Source organism: Mastigoproctus giganteus, chromosome 4 (genome assembly GCF_048544385.1).
Source record: "Mastigoproctus giganteus isolate SK-2022 chromosome 4, ASM4854438v1, whole genome shotgun sequence".
Classification (NCBI taxonomy): domain Eukaryota; kingdom Metazoa; phylum Arthropoda; class Arachnida; order Uropygi; family Thelyphonidae; genus Mastigoproctus; species Mastigoproctus giganteus.
The window spans coordinates 57,869,920-57,888,084 of NC_143578.1; the positions used below are offsets into that span (position 1 = coordinate 57,869,920).

Genomic DNA, 18,165 nt, shown 5'->3' on the forward strand with positions numbered 1-18,165 from the left:
AAAGCATCTCTCCAAAAAAAGATTTGAAAGACCTAAATTCAATGATAATACAGGCGGGCCTCGATTAACGCAATTAATTCGTCCCGCGAGCGCATCGAGCAAAACGGAAACGCATTAATCGAATATAATAACCAATAGGAAAAATTATAATTGGTCCTTGACCTTCTGGAATTTCCATAAAGAATTTTAAAAATACCTTTTAAAAAACTTTTTAACTGTATATAATGTAAAAAAAAATGAAAATAATTATGGAATTAAATCTTTCTTGCGTAAAACAGCAGTTCTTAAACTGTGCGCCGCAGAATATTTTAAATTTTCGAGGGAAACACAGCGATACTCAACATCTGTCAGACACCACGCGAACTACTAGCTCAAGGTAGTTCACAGTTTCAGCATTTCTTATTAAGTTGTTTGGACCTAACTACTAAACGAAACTGTTAGGTATTTCTTTTGGTCTGGGTGCGCCTTGAAAAAATTACTGAGACATTAAAGGCGCCGTGAACCGAGAAACTTTGGGAACCTCTGACGTAAAATACACAATGAAGAAATTACTGTTGTGGAAATATTTGAACAGTGTTGACTTTCTCTTTTCATCAATCAATTTCCGATAGCTGACAACAATCTTCTCTGGGCCCTGGCGAAATAAATACAGTCAGTCCTCATATAACATGAGTTTACACTACACGAATTCGATCATACACGATTTATAAATAGGGGAACGATATCTTATATAACACGAACCGAACCGAATTCGCTTCTGCATGATTCGCCTTTGTGTTTACAAGAAATGGCAGTCGAACGCAGAATCACCCCAACTGAATGCAACACGATAGGAATGAAGAGGAGATTGTGAAAATGTATTTGTTTTTTATATCAGTGAAGGGGAAACACATTTCACCAAAATAACATAAAAAGCAACACAATTCCAGCTATCAGTATAATCGCAAATGCAATTAGATCGAGTTTACTACCAGTTTATAACAGATTCCATTAGCAGAAAGGCAACTAGAAATTGTTTTTATTGTTTTATGGTAGTAACTCCTAGAAATGTGCTTTAGTAAAATGTGAGGTGTTAATAGTGTATCTCTGCCTTTACGGTGTTGTTTATTCAGTTGCTACACGCGCGCAGCTTTGTTTATGTGTATCAAGCGTGCCTCCTCCTTTTGTAATTGTGCTTTTTCCCTAAAAATGAGTAAAATACTTAAAAGGTGTGAAAAGGAAGTGTCCTGGTGAAGATACTGCAGATTCACAGAGTAAAACAAAAGCAATATCGATAAACAGAGGCAGACGGGGTCAAAAGTTCTTACTGGGGAAAATTTACAATGGCCTCATACTATGGTTTATGGGTAAAATCACACCGTCCTCCGGCCCATGGGGTTTCTCCGGTAAGGCTAATGGCCAGTCCGCCTTTTTTTTTTTATGTGAACCCCAAACACAAGAGGTATTAGAACCTATAGTACTTAGTACCGTGCTTGGGTTGGAGGTTGAGAAGACGAAAGAAGATATTTCTTGACATTGGTCTTAAACTTCTGTAGATTGTAATTTTCAGGAAATACGTATGAAGGAAGGTTGTTCCAGAAAACGGCAGTTGAATGAATAAATGAGGAAGATGAAAAGTTGGTTCTGTGAGTTTGAAGTTGGACAGTAAATGGATGTTGACTGGTGGCGGCACGTGTTTGGACTGTTATAGAAGCCAATTCAGAACAGTGCCCATGGAAGTATCTGTAGAAGAGGCATGCAGCAGAAACAGTACATCTATGAGAAAGCGAATGGAGAGACTCTGTTAGAGATGAATCATTAATTAACCTAACTGCCCTCTTCTGAATGGAATCAAGAAGCCTGAGAGATGTTTTGGGGGTACCACCCCAGATGTGGGAACAATATTCCATGGCTGGGCGGATTTGCGATTTATACAGAGTGAGCAGTTGTTTGGAAGAAAAGTAACGCCGGGAGCGAAAGAGAAAACCAAGTTTTTTAGATGCAGAGGAAGCAATATTTGTAATGTGCTCGTGCCAAGAGAGATTAGAAGTCAGGGTAATCCCTAAAAGAGATATATCATTTTGCCTAGAAATCTGAGTGTGTGACTAAAGCTAAGCATAGGAGCAGAAGAATCCTATTTGCGAGATAGTATTAGTATTAGTAACGGCCACATGGTTCAAGAAAGCCTATGGCTTATGCTGCACCAGCCAAAAAAAAAAATCCAAACAAAACAATGATAAAAACAAAAAAAAAAATAAAATAAAATAAATAACTAAATAATAATAATTAATAAAAAAAAAAAAAAAGGAAATTAAACCTATCACCCTATGTGCTTCCCTTACCCGAAAGTACTATCCAGATGACCTTTGAATTTCCCCAAACTGTCGGCCTCTACCACCCATATAAGACAAGACTGAGTTTTAGAAAAGTTGAAATCAACTAAATTGTCTTTGCCCCACTAGAGAATTACCTGAAGATCGGCATTTAAGGAATTGGTAGCAGATTTTCGAGAAGTTGAAGCTGATTGAGCAGGACAAGGTTTCTCAAAATGGAAAGTGGAATGCATCAAGATTTTCAAGAATTCTTAGCATCAAGATTCATCAAAATCCTTCTGATATCCTTTTGACAGAAGACCACAGGAGGCATTGAATGGAGCGTGTTGGGAATGGTGGGAGGTGTTTTACCAAGATCTTTAATACATGAGCTGGAAAAAAAAATGGAATGCTAGCAGGTCAGCTTTATCCTTGGCTGAAGTGACAACAGAACCATCTGGTTTGGACAGAGGTGGGAGCAGAGATGGGCAAAAGTTGCGGCCAATAGCTTTGGCAAGAGACCAGAATGCTCGGCTACCACTGGGGCAAGAAGCAAGTTTTCTACTCTTAGCCTGTTCAAACTCTAGTTTGGACTGATTAACTGCTTTACAATTGTTGCGAGCTTTGGTGTAGGCAGAAAATAAAACTGAAGAATTAGAAACAAGCCAATTACGATATACAACATTCTTCTCTTGAACAGCCTTAGCACATTTATTGGAAAACCAAGGTTTAGATAAAGGACGAGATTTTAAAGTGGAGTGCGGGATAAAGGATTCTATTCCTGCAACAATAATTTCACTGACACGATCTGAGCAAACGTTGACATCAGAAGTTTTGAAACCGTAATCAGACCAAGGAAAAGAAGAAAAGAAGTCTCACAGGTCATCCATTTTGCATTCTTGTAATGCCAAACAACACGAGGTTGGGAATAACCATGAGATAAAGGTTCCATTGGAGAAGAGACAATCACCAAGTTGTGATCTGAAGTGCCTAAAGGACCTCTCACTTCAACCATGTACTTAGAAATGTTGTTTGTGAGAAAAAGATCAAGCGTATTGGCTGTATGATTAGGATTGTCTGGTATTCTTGAAGGTAAATGAACAATCTGTGCTAGGTCATTAGTAATTGCAAAAGCCTCAGCATCTCGATCTGCTGGATCGGTGTGACTAGAAAACGGAAGCCAGCTGGAGTTGTGAACATTAAAATCACCAAGGAAAATTACCTCACTGTTAGGAAAGTTGGGTGCCGTTATTAAAAAACTTAGGGGTGCCATTATTAAAAAAAAGGTTAAAAACCACTGCTCTAGCACAATAGGTGTTATTTGTGCAACTTTTAATAGGGCGTATTCTAAAATTTAAAAGTATTGGGGTGCTTACCACCCCAGCACTTTTAAATATATACACTGAGTGATCGGGCACCTCCGTAGCTAGGTGGGCAGGAGCGGCAGTGCGTAGCACACACTTCTTGATTAGACCGGGGTTCGAGCCCGTGATCACCAAATACGGAGGATGCGGAAAGGTCAGGGAATGACCACCACATATCCCCGGAGTAATATGGCCTTAGTTGCTAATGCTCCTAAAAACCAAATAACAACTGAGTGATCACTGAATTATGACCACTGCTATGAAAACTGAATGTGACATGAGGTACGAGGGTGCGTAGTTATTCGACCTACGTAGCATAGATAAGGTGTCAGTGGTTCAGTAGGTATGTGGACATGTGTTTTTGTAATGGGCGGCACCTAGAACGCCAGTTCATCTCTGCCTCGTATCTCTGTGAAGAACAGTACCACTGTAGAAGGGCCAGAAATAAGTAGTGTGTGTTTGTTGGTATTGTGTGTGTGTTCTGTTGTTGTGTCTGACCGCTTGGCTACCCAGAATCATCAGTCACCTGTACAGATGATTCTGGGTACTCGTCCACACCACGGGAAGGTGGGCCAGTCTCAATGGAGCTCACACTGTCTCAATTTGAGACTCTGATCCACCTGATGTTGGCAAAAGATGGCCCAGATTCCTCTGGGGGCCCACTCCAGAGGAGGAGAGAAAAAAAAAAAAAAAAGGAATTTCCCCGTGGTGTTAAAAAAAAAATAAAAAATAAATAATAATAAATAAAATAATAAAAAAAAATTTTAGGGAATGTTGCTCCCTATTGAGCAGCTCCACCAGACAAAGGAGTAGAATTATTCGTAGCTGTTTAACTAATTCTTCTTCTTGTGAAAACATTAGATGCAAACTGCTGAAGAGCAACATAAGAATTCTTGTCTCCCACCAGAAAAGTTTCATGCCCATGAGAGAGTGTAGAAACTGATGAACGAAGAACATCTCTAAAGTCATTATACCGCGGACATTCAAATAAAATGTGGCTCCAATTTTCATTTTCCCCGCATTGACAAGCTTCCGTTCTAGAAAGACCAAAACGACATAGTTTTTCGTTAAGAGATCCATGTCCCATTAAGAGGAAGGATGTATATAAGTCTAAAGAGAACCAAACAGGTTTCTGCTTTACACAAAAGGTTACCTCAGGGAAAAAACTCCTAGTAACAGATCCGACAGATGACGTATCCCAGCGGGTCTGCCACAGATTTATCATTTCATTCCACAAACGATTACGTTCTTGCTTAATATCTGTATTAATATTCAGAACCAAACCCATAAATTCAGTTGATAGTTGGTTTTTTAATCTATAACAAAGACCTCTGTAAGCTACGTGAAGGTCCAATGGCAATACACCTGCAAGAACCTGCAGTGCAGAAGTTGCAACAGTACAACAAGCTCTTAACATACATAATAATATTGTGCATTGCATAGTAGCCAACTTCAGTCGAAATTTAACAGTTCTAAGCCTGTGAAACCATACACCTGCAGCATAAGTAGCCACAGGAAGGAATATGGCGTTATAATAGATTCTCATGGTACGCCTAGAAAGTCCCCAGTCTGAACGAGAAATTTTTACAATAGCACCAGTGAATCTTCTGATCTTTGTTGTTACATTATTTAAATGAGAGACAAAATTAAGCTTTGAGTCGAATGTAATCCCAAGTAATTTAGTTTCAGAGACAAGTGGAATCCTGTTATTATTAATCTTCACTAAAGGGGGTCATTGAGGGTTTAAATGTGATCCAAAGATCATCATTTTAGTCTTAGACGAACTTATTGTCAATTTATTATCCACTGTCCATTGAAATAAATTTTGTAAAACATCATTGGCATTACTTTCGATAGCAGATCTAGATGGACCATGAATTAAGATAGTAAGATCGTCGGCATAAGCTATGATTTTGGTACTACTGAAACTACGGGAAATCCAATCCTGTAATACCATATTCCATATAAGAGGCCCTAGGATAGACCCCTGGGGACACCCTCGTGAAACTTCTCTAGACACCTCCTGAAATTTAGATTTCACTAAAATGTGACGATTACTGAAATAGCTTGCGAACAGGTGGTATAGTTGCTGAGAGCATCCAGCTAATCGTAACCGTTCGAGAGCACTCTGCCACCATAGAGAGTCAAAAGCACCCTCGAAATCAACAAAGGTAGCTAACGTGTACTTTGATGTTGAACTCTCAATGCTGCCAGCAAATTCAACAAGTGCATCTTCACAGGACTTCCCTACACAGAACCCGTATTGATTAGAGGACACCATATTTTTCGACTGAAGAAGATCAGTAACACGCAGAGTCATTAGATGCTCTAGAAACTTCCCAAGATTTGGCAAAAGTGCAATAGGCCTATAAGATCTAGGATTTAATGCTGGTTTATCTGGTTTTTTAATCAGTTTTAAAAGCGCAATTTTCCACATATCAGGAAAGAGACCTTCTTGGAGACATTTGTTAAAAAGTAAAAGCAGTACTTGTGGACGCAATTTGAAAAATCGCAAAATAAATGTATTTTCAACCAGGTCTATCCCTGGACATTTCTTAATATTAATCTTTTTAGCAACAGAGGTTAACTCATCAATGGTAAATTCTTCTGTCTGAATATTGGTGGTATAAAGCGAATTTGCAACTCGAATATTTGAATGTACAACAGAATCAGTAGTTAAATCATCCACTGGGAATAGTCTGTCAAGAATAACATTAACTGTATTCATCCAATCAGTAATCTCCAAGAAATCTTCTTTCACAGTGCCGTATACATCTAAAGAGTGAACCTTATTACGAGCTATCTTATAAATAAGACCCCAAGGATTATTATTACCAGCACTGTGAACAAACTCCTTCCATGTTTCCCACTTACATGTGGCAATAGCCTTTACATAACGTTGTTTGAGTGAAATATATTGAGATTAAAAATAAGCTACTTCATCAGAGTGCCAATCCCTACGTCGACGCTGATATTTTCGAGAGGCTTGATGTACCTTTTTCCTTAAAGAAGACAATTCTGTGGTCCACCAGGAACAGGTCTTTAAACTAATCTTTTTCTTGCTGGCCGATTTGTATGAGGCCTTAAGTAATGACTGGCACAATAAGGCAGCAATTCCAGCAGCCGTAAAAGAGTGAAGAGACGAAAAGTCTTGTTCAGGGAAATCTGCAGAAATGGAGGAGTCAAATAATTCCCAGTTTACATGATTTATGGAAAATCTGACTAAAGCTGGCTGTAGTAAAAATTGATCTCCAGGTTTAGAAAAATCAGTAACAACAAAAAATAGAACCCAATGATCACTTGTTGTCCAATCAGTAATCACCACCCAATCACGAACAACTGCTTTAAAATGAAAATTAGTTAATGTCACATCAATATTTCATTCTCCAACAGAGCTGGAAAAGGTTGTTACTACTTGAGGTAGGTTTATTACATTTAAGCTGTTATTAATAATAAATTCCTCCAACATATGACCACGACGATCGCTTCACTGAACCAGAGTGGAGATTTAGCATTTATATCAGAATTTATTAAGACATTCTGTGGACCCAAGAAATTTAAAGTTGTTTCTAGATAATTCAAGGATAAATTAAAATCTTCTGAGGGAGGACAATATAGAGAAATTAAATAAAAATTCAAATTCAAATATGTAACCAAAATACAAGTAGCCATTCTATTGCATAAACCATTGATAATAGTGATATCAAGCTGATTATTTAACACCACAATACATGTTTTGTTTTAAGTTCCTCAGAGACCGGTTGAATTATACGGGCAGTGAGTGGAAATCCCGTTACCTTTGGAGTATATCCAGGTTGCACTTTAACAGTATAAGGCTCTTGAATTGCAATAATATCAATAGCATTTTGCTCAGCAGACACTCGAATTTCGTCCGATACTGCTCTAGAACACTGACTGTTAATCTGCATAACGGTTCAGTAGGTAGTAAAATTCCAAGTGTGATGGGTAAAAGGAAGGATTTATTGGACTTTGATAAAGGACAGATTGTGGGAGCTCGATTTCCCAAATGGCTGAACTTGTGGGGTTTGAGAGCTGCCGTTGTTAAAGTGTACCAGGACTGGCATCAAAATGGTCAAACAATGACAACCGACGGCAAAACTGCAAAGGTCAGTGAAAGGTTTATGTTAGAGGTGAGTTGCCGGGTCTGATGATTCATATAGGCGAACAGGCACAGCACTGTTGAAGAGTTGACTACTCAATACAACACGGGCCAACTTGGAACAATATCTGGCATGACCATGCGTCGCATGCTCGCACGTATGGGCTATACCAGCAGATGACCCCTACGGCATCCTCTCCTAACCAAGGTTCATTGGCGTAAAAGATTCGCCTGGTGCAAAGAGCATGCAAGTTGGACGTTAGAAGACTGGAAGAAGGTGTGCTGGCTGGATGAGTCATGTTATTTACTCCGCACCATAGATGGTCATGTACAGATTTGGCATCAACAACATGAGGCTCTTCATCCATCATGCATGGTATCAAAAGTGGAGGCAGTCGTATGGTGTGAGGCATGTTTCACTGGCAGGAACTTGGACCCCTGGTGCATGTGGAACAACGTATCAGTGGTCTCCACTATCATCAACTGCTTGCTGATTGTGTACACCCCACTATGTTACACTTTTTTCCCGAATGTGATGGTGTCTTTCAAGACGACAATGCGCCAAGCCATCGGGCACTTGTTGTGCAGGAATGGTTTGAGGAACACAGTTATGACTTCCAGCATATCAATTGGCCTCCAAACTACACTGATATCAATTCCATAGAGCACTTGTGGGACACTGTGGAAAGGCATCTGGATACACCAATCACCTCCATACCTGCATTGCTGGCCGCATTACACACAGCTTTGTTGGCCATACCTCCCAAACGCTTCTGACATCTTGTTGAATCAATGCCACATCAAATTGAAAAGGAGGACCTATGAAGTATTAGATAGGTCCTCCTTTTGCCCTCAGCCCTTAGGTAGATCATAATTCAGTGTATATAAACAAGCCCTCTTACAAGGAAATCTACAGATAAAGAAATGGTCCGAAACAAGAGAATTTCAACAAAACCCCTCTGCAGACACTTATTAAGCTACCTTCCAAGAAAGATCTGTAAGATACCTATCTTATAAGTTATTCTTAAATTTTTTCTGTTGGAATTTAAATATTTTGTTTGTGAATAAATCCTATAAAACTATATCTGGGTGAAGAGAGAGCATATCAAAAGACACTAGGTGGCTTTTTGTTTTATGTGGGGGGGGGGGTGCAGTACATCTTTGTTAATAGAAACTGGTTCAGGAGAAAATATAAATAGAAAAGTAACTGCTGGAGACAGGGCGGTTTACCTGAAATTGAGTGGACATTGTACTCAGGTAATGGCCAGAGTAGGAGTGGGGGCAGTAATTAAAGCTACCGACACCGTAGAGGGTTTTAGAAATGTAGTGTGGTCATTACTTTGTAGAGAGTGGAAGAGTGGTAAGTAATGGATGCCGAAAGACATCCTACAGCAAACAAATGCTAGAGCTCTTAAGAAGAAAGGTCCGGAACTATAGCACAGGCCGGGAATAGAATTTTGAAGTGAGGAATAAAGAGACTGGCCCCAAAGTGGCCTTTTAAAATTTTCAGGGGCGGTTACTTCTGTAAACAGTAACGAAAGAGGTAAGAGGACAAAGATCGTTAGCAGAAGTTGTTCTAGAAGCCTCTCAACATCTAAGTGTTTGCAGCCATGGATAAAGAAGCCCAACCAAACAGAATGCTTCCAGAACAAAGAGGAGAGAAAAGAGCGAATTAGAATAAAGATGCTGGAAGAGAAAAGAGGACTGATTGGTCGAGAAAAGGGAGGAACAGTTGGAACAAAAAGAAGAAATGTGAGGAGAGAGAAAAATGTGAAGTGATTTTTGAGGGCAGTTGGAAGTTCTGGTCAAGTCTGGAGGGTCAGAGGTGAAGAGATAAAAATTATGTAACGTGCAGTAGTTTTGGAAAAGGAGTGTGGAATTAGTTAGTGGGAGACTGAAGAAGGTCTTGGTGGGTAAAGGAATCAATAGAGGTGTGTGAGACAACAAGGAACATCAAGGATCGTCCAAATGTGCAAGAAGCAAAAGCTACACATATAGCATCGAGCTCCTTTGTGATTGTTGCATTATGAGGACGAAGACCAAGCAAGTGTTATGCAGAGACCAGTAAGGGAGATGACTGCTGAAGGAGATCAGGGGCTGGGAACCCCTATCGAGGCAGTGGGAAGAGAAAGTAAGGAAGAAAAGAAAAAGTAAGTTCTATGGAATTTTGATTCTGTTAAACTGATAGGCAATAAATAGTACTGATAGGTCGAGCTGTACATTTTATTATAAAAGGGGAACAGTGGTAGAGAGGAAGAGAGAGAGAGAGAGAGAGAGAGAGAGAGTTATCTATTTGCAATATAGAAGCATATGTGGAATTAAATGTTATTGTCATTAATAAAGAAAGTAAGTGCTCTGAGTGGAGCAATCAATTTATTTATACACCACTGAGAGATTTGTGAGTCAAAGAAGGCTATATGCCCTATTTTGGAGTTTATATGTACTAAGAAAGAGAGTGGAAATGGAATTATGTAAATATATATGTATATGTGTGTGTGTGTGTGTGTGTGTGTGTGTGTGTGTGTGTGTGTGTGTGTGTGTGATAGCGAATCAACACAGAGAGATTAGTAAAAGGGGAATACAATATACCTTTAATCATTCGATTGATGATATATGGATAGAAAAATATATAAGATAATTATATTTGTATGGGAAAGTAGAGTATATGAGAGGTTATAAATATGTATTACTGTGGAGGAGAAGGAATTGGATGATTGTATATTCTTGTTAATTTAGGATTGAGTATTGCTCATATATTTTTAGATAATTATAATCATGAGGGAAAGATGGAGACTATATGAGAGGTTATAAATATGTATTACTGTGGAGGAAAAAGAATTGGATGATTGTATATGAGGAAAGAGAATTGGATGATTGTATATTCTTGTAAATTTAGTTTTTTGTATTTCTCACATAAGTTAACCATGTAATTAACTTTATGATTAAAGAACCCCGTGAGGTCAGCATTTGGATGCATAGTGATTTCTTGCTTGCACCGACCAAGTGAAAAGAATTTAATTAGTAAGTGAGAGAGTAAACACAGTAACATATAAAAAACTGACACAAGGCACAGATATTTAGGAGATAATATATATTAAATTTAGAAAATACGGAACAAATATAGAAGCTTTCGACTACTGTATGTAGCCTTTTTCAACTAACTGAAAAAGGCAAGCGGTTGTTTTTATGTGGTGTAGCTGACCTTCAAATACATAAGCACGCGAGGTCATGGAGGGGGAGAAAGAGTGGTTTATGGGTAGTTGCGAATGGTGATGTGGGAGAGGAAGAGAGAGAGGTCAGGAGAGGGGAGAGGGAGACGGTTGACTGCCATCATAGGCGGCTGCCGAGCTTGTCGATTATGAGAGGCTCAAAGATTGGATATAGGCAGGTACCACGGTCCCTGTTGATCATATTCCCAGTGACAATGATGTGTGCTGATTCCAGCCAATGGCGGATCTTGAAATTGCTCGTGAAGCCTATGATTTTTGCACCCTTGGGTGCAAAAATCAGAATTCAGCGTGCTCTCCTACCAATAGTGAGCAGCTAGCGCTGAATGGGTGAAATCAGCTTTAGTGATGGTGGTCTGGTGGCCAGCCAGTCTTCCAAATGATGGATGACTTCCCTGATGTAGCTTGTATTATATATATTATATATATATAGTCAAGAGAATATATATTACCCCAGGGGCTCACATCTGGTGAGTATGGGCTTGGCACATCCAGGGTCCTGAGCTGGATATCATCATTCTTCCTTTTCTTGGCGATTCCCTTCTACTTCTCTTGTTCTCTCTCAGGGTAATTCAGAAATTTTTTTTGGCTGGTGCAGCATAAGCTTCAGGCTTCCTTGTACCATATGGCTAATAATAATAATAAAATATTCACTGCCCATTACAGAAAACCACTGAAGCTTATCCTGGAAAGGGGAAAATAAGAAAATCCTCATTGCCAAGAATCTTCTGAAAAAGGATATTATTGCAGTCAGCTTGTGGGCCTTGGAGGTGAGGATTCCAGTTGTTTTAATTGAAACTTAATAACTACCATAGTGGTTCCAAGGGGTATATAAGATAAATATATAAATTTATCTTATATACCCCTATTATTAAATATATATTATTATTATTAATAGCTATATGGTGCAAGGAAGCCTGTGGCTTATGCTGCACCAGCTAAAAAACAATTCCCAAGTTACCCTGAGAGAGAGAGAGAGAAAAGTAGAAGGGAAGAAGGGAATCACCAAGAAAGAGATGAATGATGATATCCAGCTCAGGACCCTGGGTGTGCCAAGCCCATACGCACCAGATGTGAGCCCCTGGGGTTCGCTGTATCGCTGCCACTCTCAATCTTTTTACTATCTTCACTGTTGATGAGTTACATGTTTTTATTGCTTTTTCTTATTTATTCTTTATATAAAACATATTCGGTGCTTACATTTATTTTTATTATAATAAACATAGCTTTTACATGATAATTCTCATTGATCATGAACCTTGGCCTTGTTTTTGCAAGAAATGTCTACCTAAACCCTACCCCTTTGTAGTAGTAGTAGTGGCATGTGATGCAAGAAAGCAAGTGTATGAGCTTATGCAGCATCAGCCCATTCCCTCCAAATGCGTCCAGTTCCTCCTTAAATTTATTCAACCTATCAACTTCCACAACGACAGATGGAAGTTTGTTCCAGCAATTAACCACCCGCTGGCTAAAGGCAAATTTCTGCACATCTATTCTACATCTGTCTTTTCTTAATTTGAATTTATGCCCCCTTAGGTTCGTAATCTGAACAACTGGAAGGATCCATCAGAATTCAGCGTGCTCAACCCATTCAAGGCCTTATACACCTCAATCAGATCACCGCGCAGGTGCCTAGTCTCCTTGTCTTATTATATACAACAATTTCTAGGAAGGTACCCACCACTAATATTGGGGTTTACTGCATTCAGTTTCCGCACTATTGCGGATACTGCAAAATCGAAAATGACGTGAAGTAACACAAGGAGGGGCTCAAAAATATTACGTTTAAAAAAATTACTGCATACGAGTGGTGGGTGGGCGATCGAATAAATGTTGCGGAACTTCCTTATTGCGAAGTGTTACACGAAAAAGGAAAGATGTGCAAAGAGTAAAAAAAAAAAAAACCGCATAACTTTAAAAAAAAACAAAAAAACCCGCAATACGTAAGCAAAAATATCTAAAATGAAGTGATATAACTGGCTTCGAAATAGGGAACAAGAGAAGAGTAGGGACGTCTATGCACGCGTAGTCATTGTAATAACTATGTCATTGTAATGAGTTCAATTTTTTCTTTTATAAGCATGCAAAAAATGTGACTTGCTCCAAATTTGTGACATAATATTCTTACATACTAAATGCTAATTACTCTGACATAAAAACATGTTTTTCAATTAAATATGAGCTCACAACACCAAAAACACAAATATATTTATAACATTCTTTTATAAAAAAAGTAAAGTTAATAAATAAAAATGCACAACCTTCAGCTACGTCCCGTTAAACCATATATAGCAAGATAACACTGATGAATCACGGTCTACAATCAGCAAAGACAAACTGTCAAAAACGCCACTATCTTAAGGTGTCGTAGCATATACATACAGAATGCAATAATTTGTTTCCTTACAGCAGAATTATAAACTTTTATTTATTATTATTATTATAAACTACCATTGGCTGTTCATGACCGTTCAGATCAACAACGGAAGAGATTACAAAAGTGCGATTCGAAAAATACAGTATATAAAAATAGTAACAAAAAACCGGAAATAAAGTTTCTTCTTCCTTAGCAACGAGTCTTACGTTCACCATGACTACGAAATGGAGTTCAATGTGTATAGCAGAGAGAGTACTACTTTGTGGTGTATGGTAACTTACACAGAGTAGTAAGATATGAAATGTGATAATTATTCTGTGTTTAAACTAACAGTCATACTTTTTTTTTGTTGTTGTTCTTTAGTTGAACTGTATGGGAAATATTTCAAATACTCTTGTTAAATGTGACGTTTTAATTACATAATATGAAAAAATATATGTATACCTTAGAATAAGTAATGTGATTGTAGATGTGACTGAAGTTATTTTTCTTTTAAACAGGGAAGTGCGAAGTGGATAAAATGAAATCAATTGTTTGAAGTACATTTTTTGTGGAACTAATAAATTATAAAAATGGATACGTAGAAATTGGGGATGTTTATAAAATGTTTCTAGGAAGAAAATATCAAAAGATATAACTAAACATTAACAATATTTTGGAAGGATTTTTTAAAACAGAAACTGTTTCCTTACAATGTCAACCAGGTAAGTTTCTTTTTTATAAATTTCATTCAAATTTAGATTTAATTAATAATTCAAATACACTATGCCAGCATAAAACTAATCTGATGTTACATTAATTTAATGTAACATCAGATTAGTTGTATGCTGGCAGGTACTTTTACAAGATAGTGTAAATTTAAATTGAACATAATCTATTACAGTTAAAAAAAAATACAAAATTATATACACTGAAGATTTCAAACACAAATTTTTTTTTGCTAAGATGTGTGGTAATTAATATTCAGAATAAAAAATTAAAAGCCAATACTGCAACTGTGATATAACATTTGAAGTGTTGGTCAAGACATCAAAGGCAGATATTGTTGGGATAGCAGAGACGTGGTGTCACACAGACATAAGGAAGGCTGAACTGGAATTTGGGGAGTACAATGTGTACAGAAAGGATAGACAGGATAGAAAGGGAGGAGGTGTTATGCTATTAATTAAGAAAAACATAAAATCAAATGAAGTGCATCCAGTTGATATAGATGAACAGTGCACTGTTGAGTCAGTTTGGTGTGACATAAGCACTGCGAAAGCAAAAATAAGAGTAGGAGTGTGTTATAGGCCTAATGACTCGAATGAGTACAATGAACAATTGTACAGAGAAATAGAGTGGGCTAGTAAATCGGAATGTCTTATAATGGGGGATTTTAACTTCCCAGATATTGACTGGAACTTGTGGGTTGGTCACTCACACACTAGTCAGACTTTTGTGGATTTATTGCATGATTGTTTTCTGCAGCAGCATGTTTGAGAGGCAACCAAAAGAGTGATACTCATGATCTGGTTATCAGCAGTGATCATTTGCATATTAAGAATTTGCAGATAAAGGAACCACTAGGTGCAGTGATCACAGTGTACTGATGTGAAATTTACTTAAAGATATAATTACCATCAGGGGTAAAGGAAAGGGTTTTTGCTTTCGTAAAAGTGAGTGAGATCGTACAGTGGGATCAACTGACGATGCTACCAACAGTAAATTCTAAGTGGGAAGCATTCAAGAAATGAATCATGGATGCTACTAAAAGTTTCATACCTATTAAGAAATATTGTTCAACGTTTAGGCCTAAATGGTTATCAAATAAACTAATGAGACTCGTAACAGATAAGAAAAATGCATGGGATACATATAAATTATCAAGCGACTCAGAAGCCAATGGCAGATATAAGATAGTCTGTAATCAGGTCACAAAGGAGGTTAGGCAGGCGAAGGCAGATTACGAGAAATCTTTGGCAAAAGATGCTAAGAAAAACAGCAAGGATTTCTTTACTTATATAAACTCTAAAAGGAAGGGGATGAATCTGATTGGTCCACTTGACATCGATGGTTCGACTGTTGATGATTCTGCTCAGATAGCAAACAAACTGAATGAGTATTTTGCATCTACATTCACACATGAGGAGTTATTAGGGTTTGAAAATGGCAGAAGGTTATCAAATTATAGCAGGGTGCTTAATGATTTTGTAATAACTGAGAGCAAAGTGGAGGAGAAATTGTTGAAGTTAAACATAAGAAAGGCACCTGGGGTGGATGGGATCTATCCAGTTATATTAAAGGAGGCGGCAAAGCAACTAAGCAAACCCTTAGCCATAGTTATGAGTGCATCCTTGGACTCAGGGGAGGTCCCCACGGACTGGAGATGTGCAAATGTATCCCCAATTCACAAAGGAGCATCGAATTGTGACACGAGTAATTACAGACCAGTTAGTTTAACTTCTGTTCTGGGTAAAATAATGGAGTCACTGGTTAAAGATGCATTGCAGGATCATCTAGACAAGACTGCAGTAATAATTCAGACACAGTATGGGTTTGTTAAGGGAATATCTTGTCTGACAAATTTGATAGGATATTATGATGTGGTTACAAAAGAACTGGATGCAAAAAATAATTTTGATATCATATATTTGGATTTCAGGAAAGCTTTTGACACTGTTGTGCATGGAAGACTATTGGACAAACTGGAGCAGAATGGTATTAAGGGTAAGTTGCTACAATGGATAAAAGGATGGTTGAGTGGGAGAAGACAGAGGGTGGTAATCAATGGGTGCTGCTCTTCATGGACTAATGTTATTAGTGGAGTCCCACAGGGTTCGGTGTTGGGTCCTCTGTTGTTTTGTATATTTATCAATGATATTGATGAAGGTATATCAGGTTTACTGATATCGATACAATTTAGTTTCTTCGAGGGCATCCACCCTGTCCTTCAAGCTTTCATATAGGCCCACAAGAACGCTGAGTTGTTGCCTGATATCGATACACTCCTTGCATCACGCACACACAAAGACATCCCCCATGGCAGTATCATGTCCCGTACCCGATTGCTCTGCAAACATCAAGCAAACAGTGCATTTTATAAGGCTGTGAGTCAGAGGACAACTGCCCCCCTCAGTTCTGCTCTGAGCCACAGCACTTCCATTAGCTTGAGCCTTTTGCTTTGCTGCTCTGGTCTGAGTCACGATTCTATTAATTTATTAATTAATTATAATTAATTATGTTATGTTATTAATTATGTTAAATATAATTAATTATATTACGTTTGTAATCTAAGTCGTTATATGTATTTATTTAAAAGTACAATTTAACTGCTAACGAAGTTCAACTAACGCTATCTAGTATGGTATATAAAACTATCGTATCACAAAGGCGGGAAAGTTACGAACGGTAAATCTACGGACACTTAAGTATTAATTAACTTTCAAATCTCGCTGTCTCAATTCAGAATAAACTAACGATCCTTACTAGGTCTATAAGCTACTTACAGAAATAATTCGATGTAAAAAATATTCAATCAAGCGGCTAAATATGGCTAAAGAACTTCTCGTTCAGCGGAGTTGCAAACACGTGGATACCCTTGCCGATACTTTTATACAATTACAAGGCCGAGTAAAGACTAAATAGGCCAAATTAATCAGAAAATCACAAAATAATGTTATACTACTAAATTTAAATCAAAAGTTTTAGAAAAACAATAATTTCAAATCAATAAATAAGAAAAATCTACTTAGCCGCTTTGAACATGACCGTCTCCTAGTAGCCTCGTCAGCAGTCACCAGTACTTCATCTGCAAACTTCAACAGTACTGTCGCAGTTTGCAGATGATACAAAGGTTGGCAGGGTTGTTAATGACAGTAATGGCAATGTTCTACTGCAACAGGATCTAGATAATTTGGGCAGATAGGCTAAGAAGTGGCAACTGAAGTTTAACCTTGACAAATGCAAAGTACTGCATATGAGTAGAAGTAACCCCAGAGAAACGTACCAACTGTGTGGTGCTACACTTAAGATGGTAGAAAATGAAAAAGACCTGGGAGTAATTGTGCAGTCAGATATGAAGTTTTCTGAGCAATGCAGACAGGCTGCCAGGGCAGGTCATGGGGTTTTGTCAATGATATATAGGGATTTTACTAGCAGGGAAAAGGAGGTGATTGTCCCTCTGTATAAGGCAATGGTCAGGCCACGCTTTGAGTACTGTGTACAGGTCTGGAGGCCTCATTTTAGGAAGGATGTAGATTTGCTTGAGTGTGTACAGAGAAGGGCAACAAGATTGGTGAGGGGAATGAAGGGATCCTCTTACCAAGAGAGCCTTAAGTTCTGCAATTTGCAGTGGCTGGAGACTAGGCACCTGCGCGGTGATCTGAATGAGGTGTATAAGGCCTTGAATGGGTTGAGCACACTGAATTTTGATGGGATTCTTCCACTTGTTCAGATTACGAACCTAAGGGGGCATGAATTCAAATTAAGAAAAGACAGATGTAGAATAGATGTGTGTAAATTTGCCTTTAGCCAGCTGGTGGTTAATTGCTGGAACAAACTGCCATCTGTCGTTGTGGAAGGTGATAGGTTAAATAAATTTAAGGCTGAGCTGGACAGGTATTTGGAATGAACGAAATGGGAGCGTTTTTTGTTGGCTGTGCTGCATAAGTTTGCTTTCTTGCATCATATGCCTCTACTAATGCTAATGTCCATTTCTACTTACAGTCTGCCAAACCCAGTGGTGTGCTGGAGTCGGCTCGGTGAGCCAGTTGTTAAATTTTCAAGAATTTTCAAAGCCGGTTGTTAA

The 18,165-nt window shown here is 38.2% G+C and overlaps 2 protein-coding genes across 2 annotated transcripts in view; one reads left to right on the forward strand and one right to left on the reverse strand.

Annotated features, from left to right (window-relative positions):
* Nucleotides 1–13,482, reverse strand: part of LOC150086752 (B-cell receptor-associated protein 31-like) — a 112,697-nt gene extending 99,215 nt beyond the window's left edge. Inside the window, exon 1 of the mRNA XM_090371561.1 lies at nucleotides 13,264–13,482. The gene's annotated coding sequence lies outside the window, so the exon portion shown is untranslated. The remainder of the gene's footprint in view (nucleotides 1–13,263) is intronic.
* LOC150086753 (dynein regulatory complex subunit 11-like) overlaps nucleotides 9,828–18,165 on the forward strand; it is a 283,392-nt gene continuing 275,054 nt past the window's right edge. Inside the window, exon 1 of the mRNA XM_090372244.1 lies at nucleotides 9,828–9,925. Coding sequence (XP_090228370.1) covers nucleotides 9,828–9,925 — 98 coding nt within the window. The remainder of the gene's footprint in view (nucleotides 9,926–18,165) is intronic.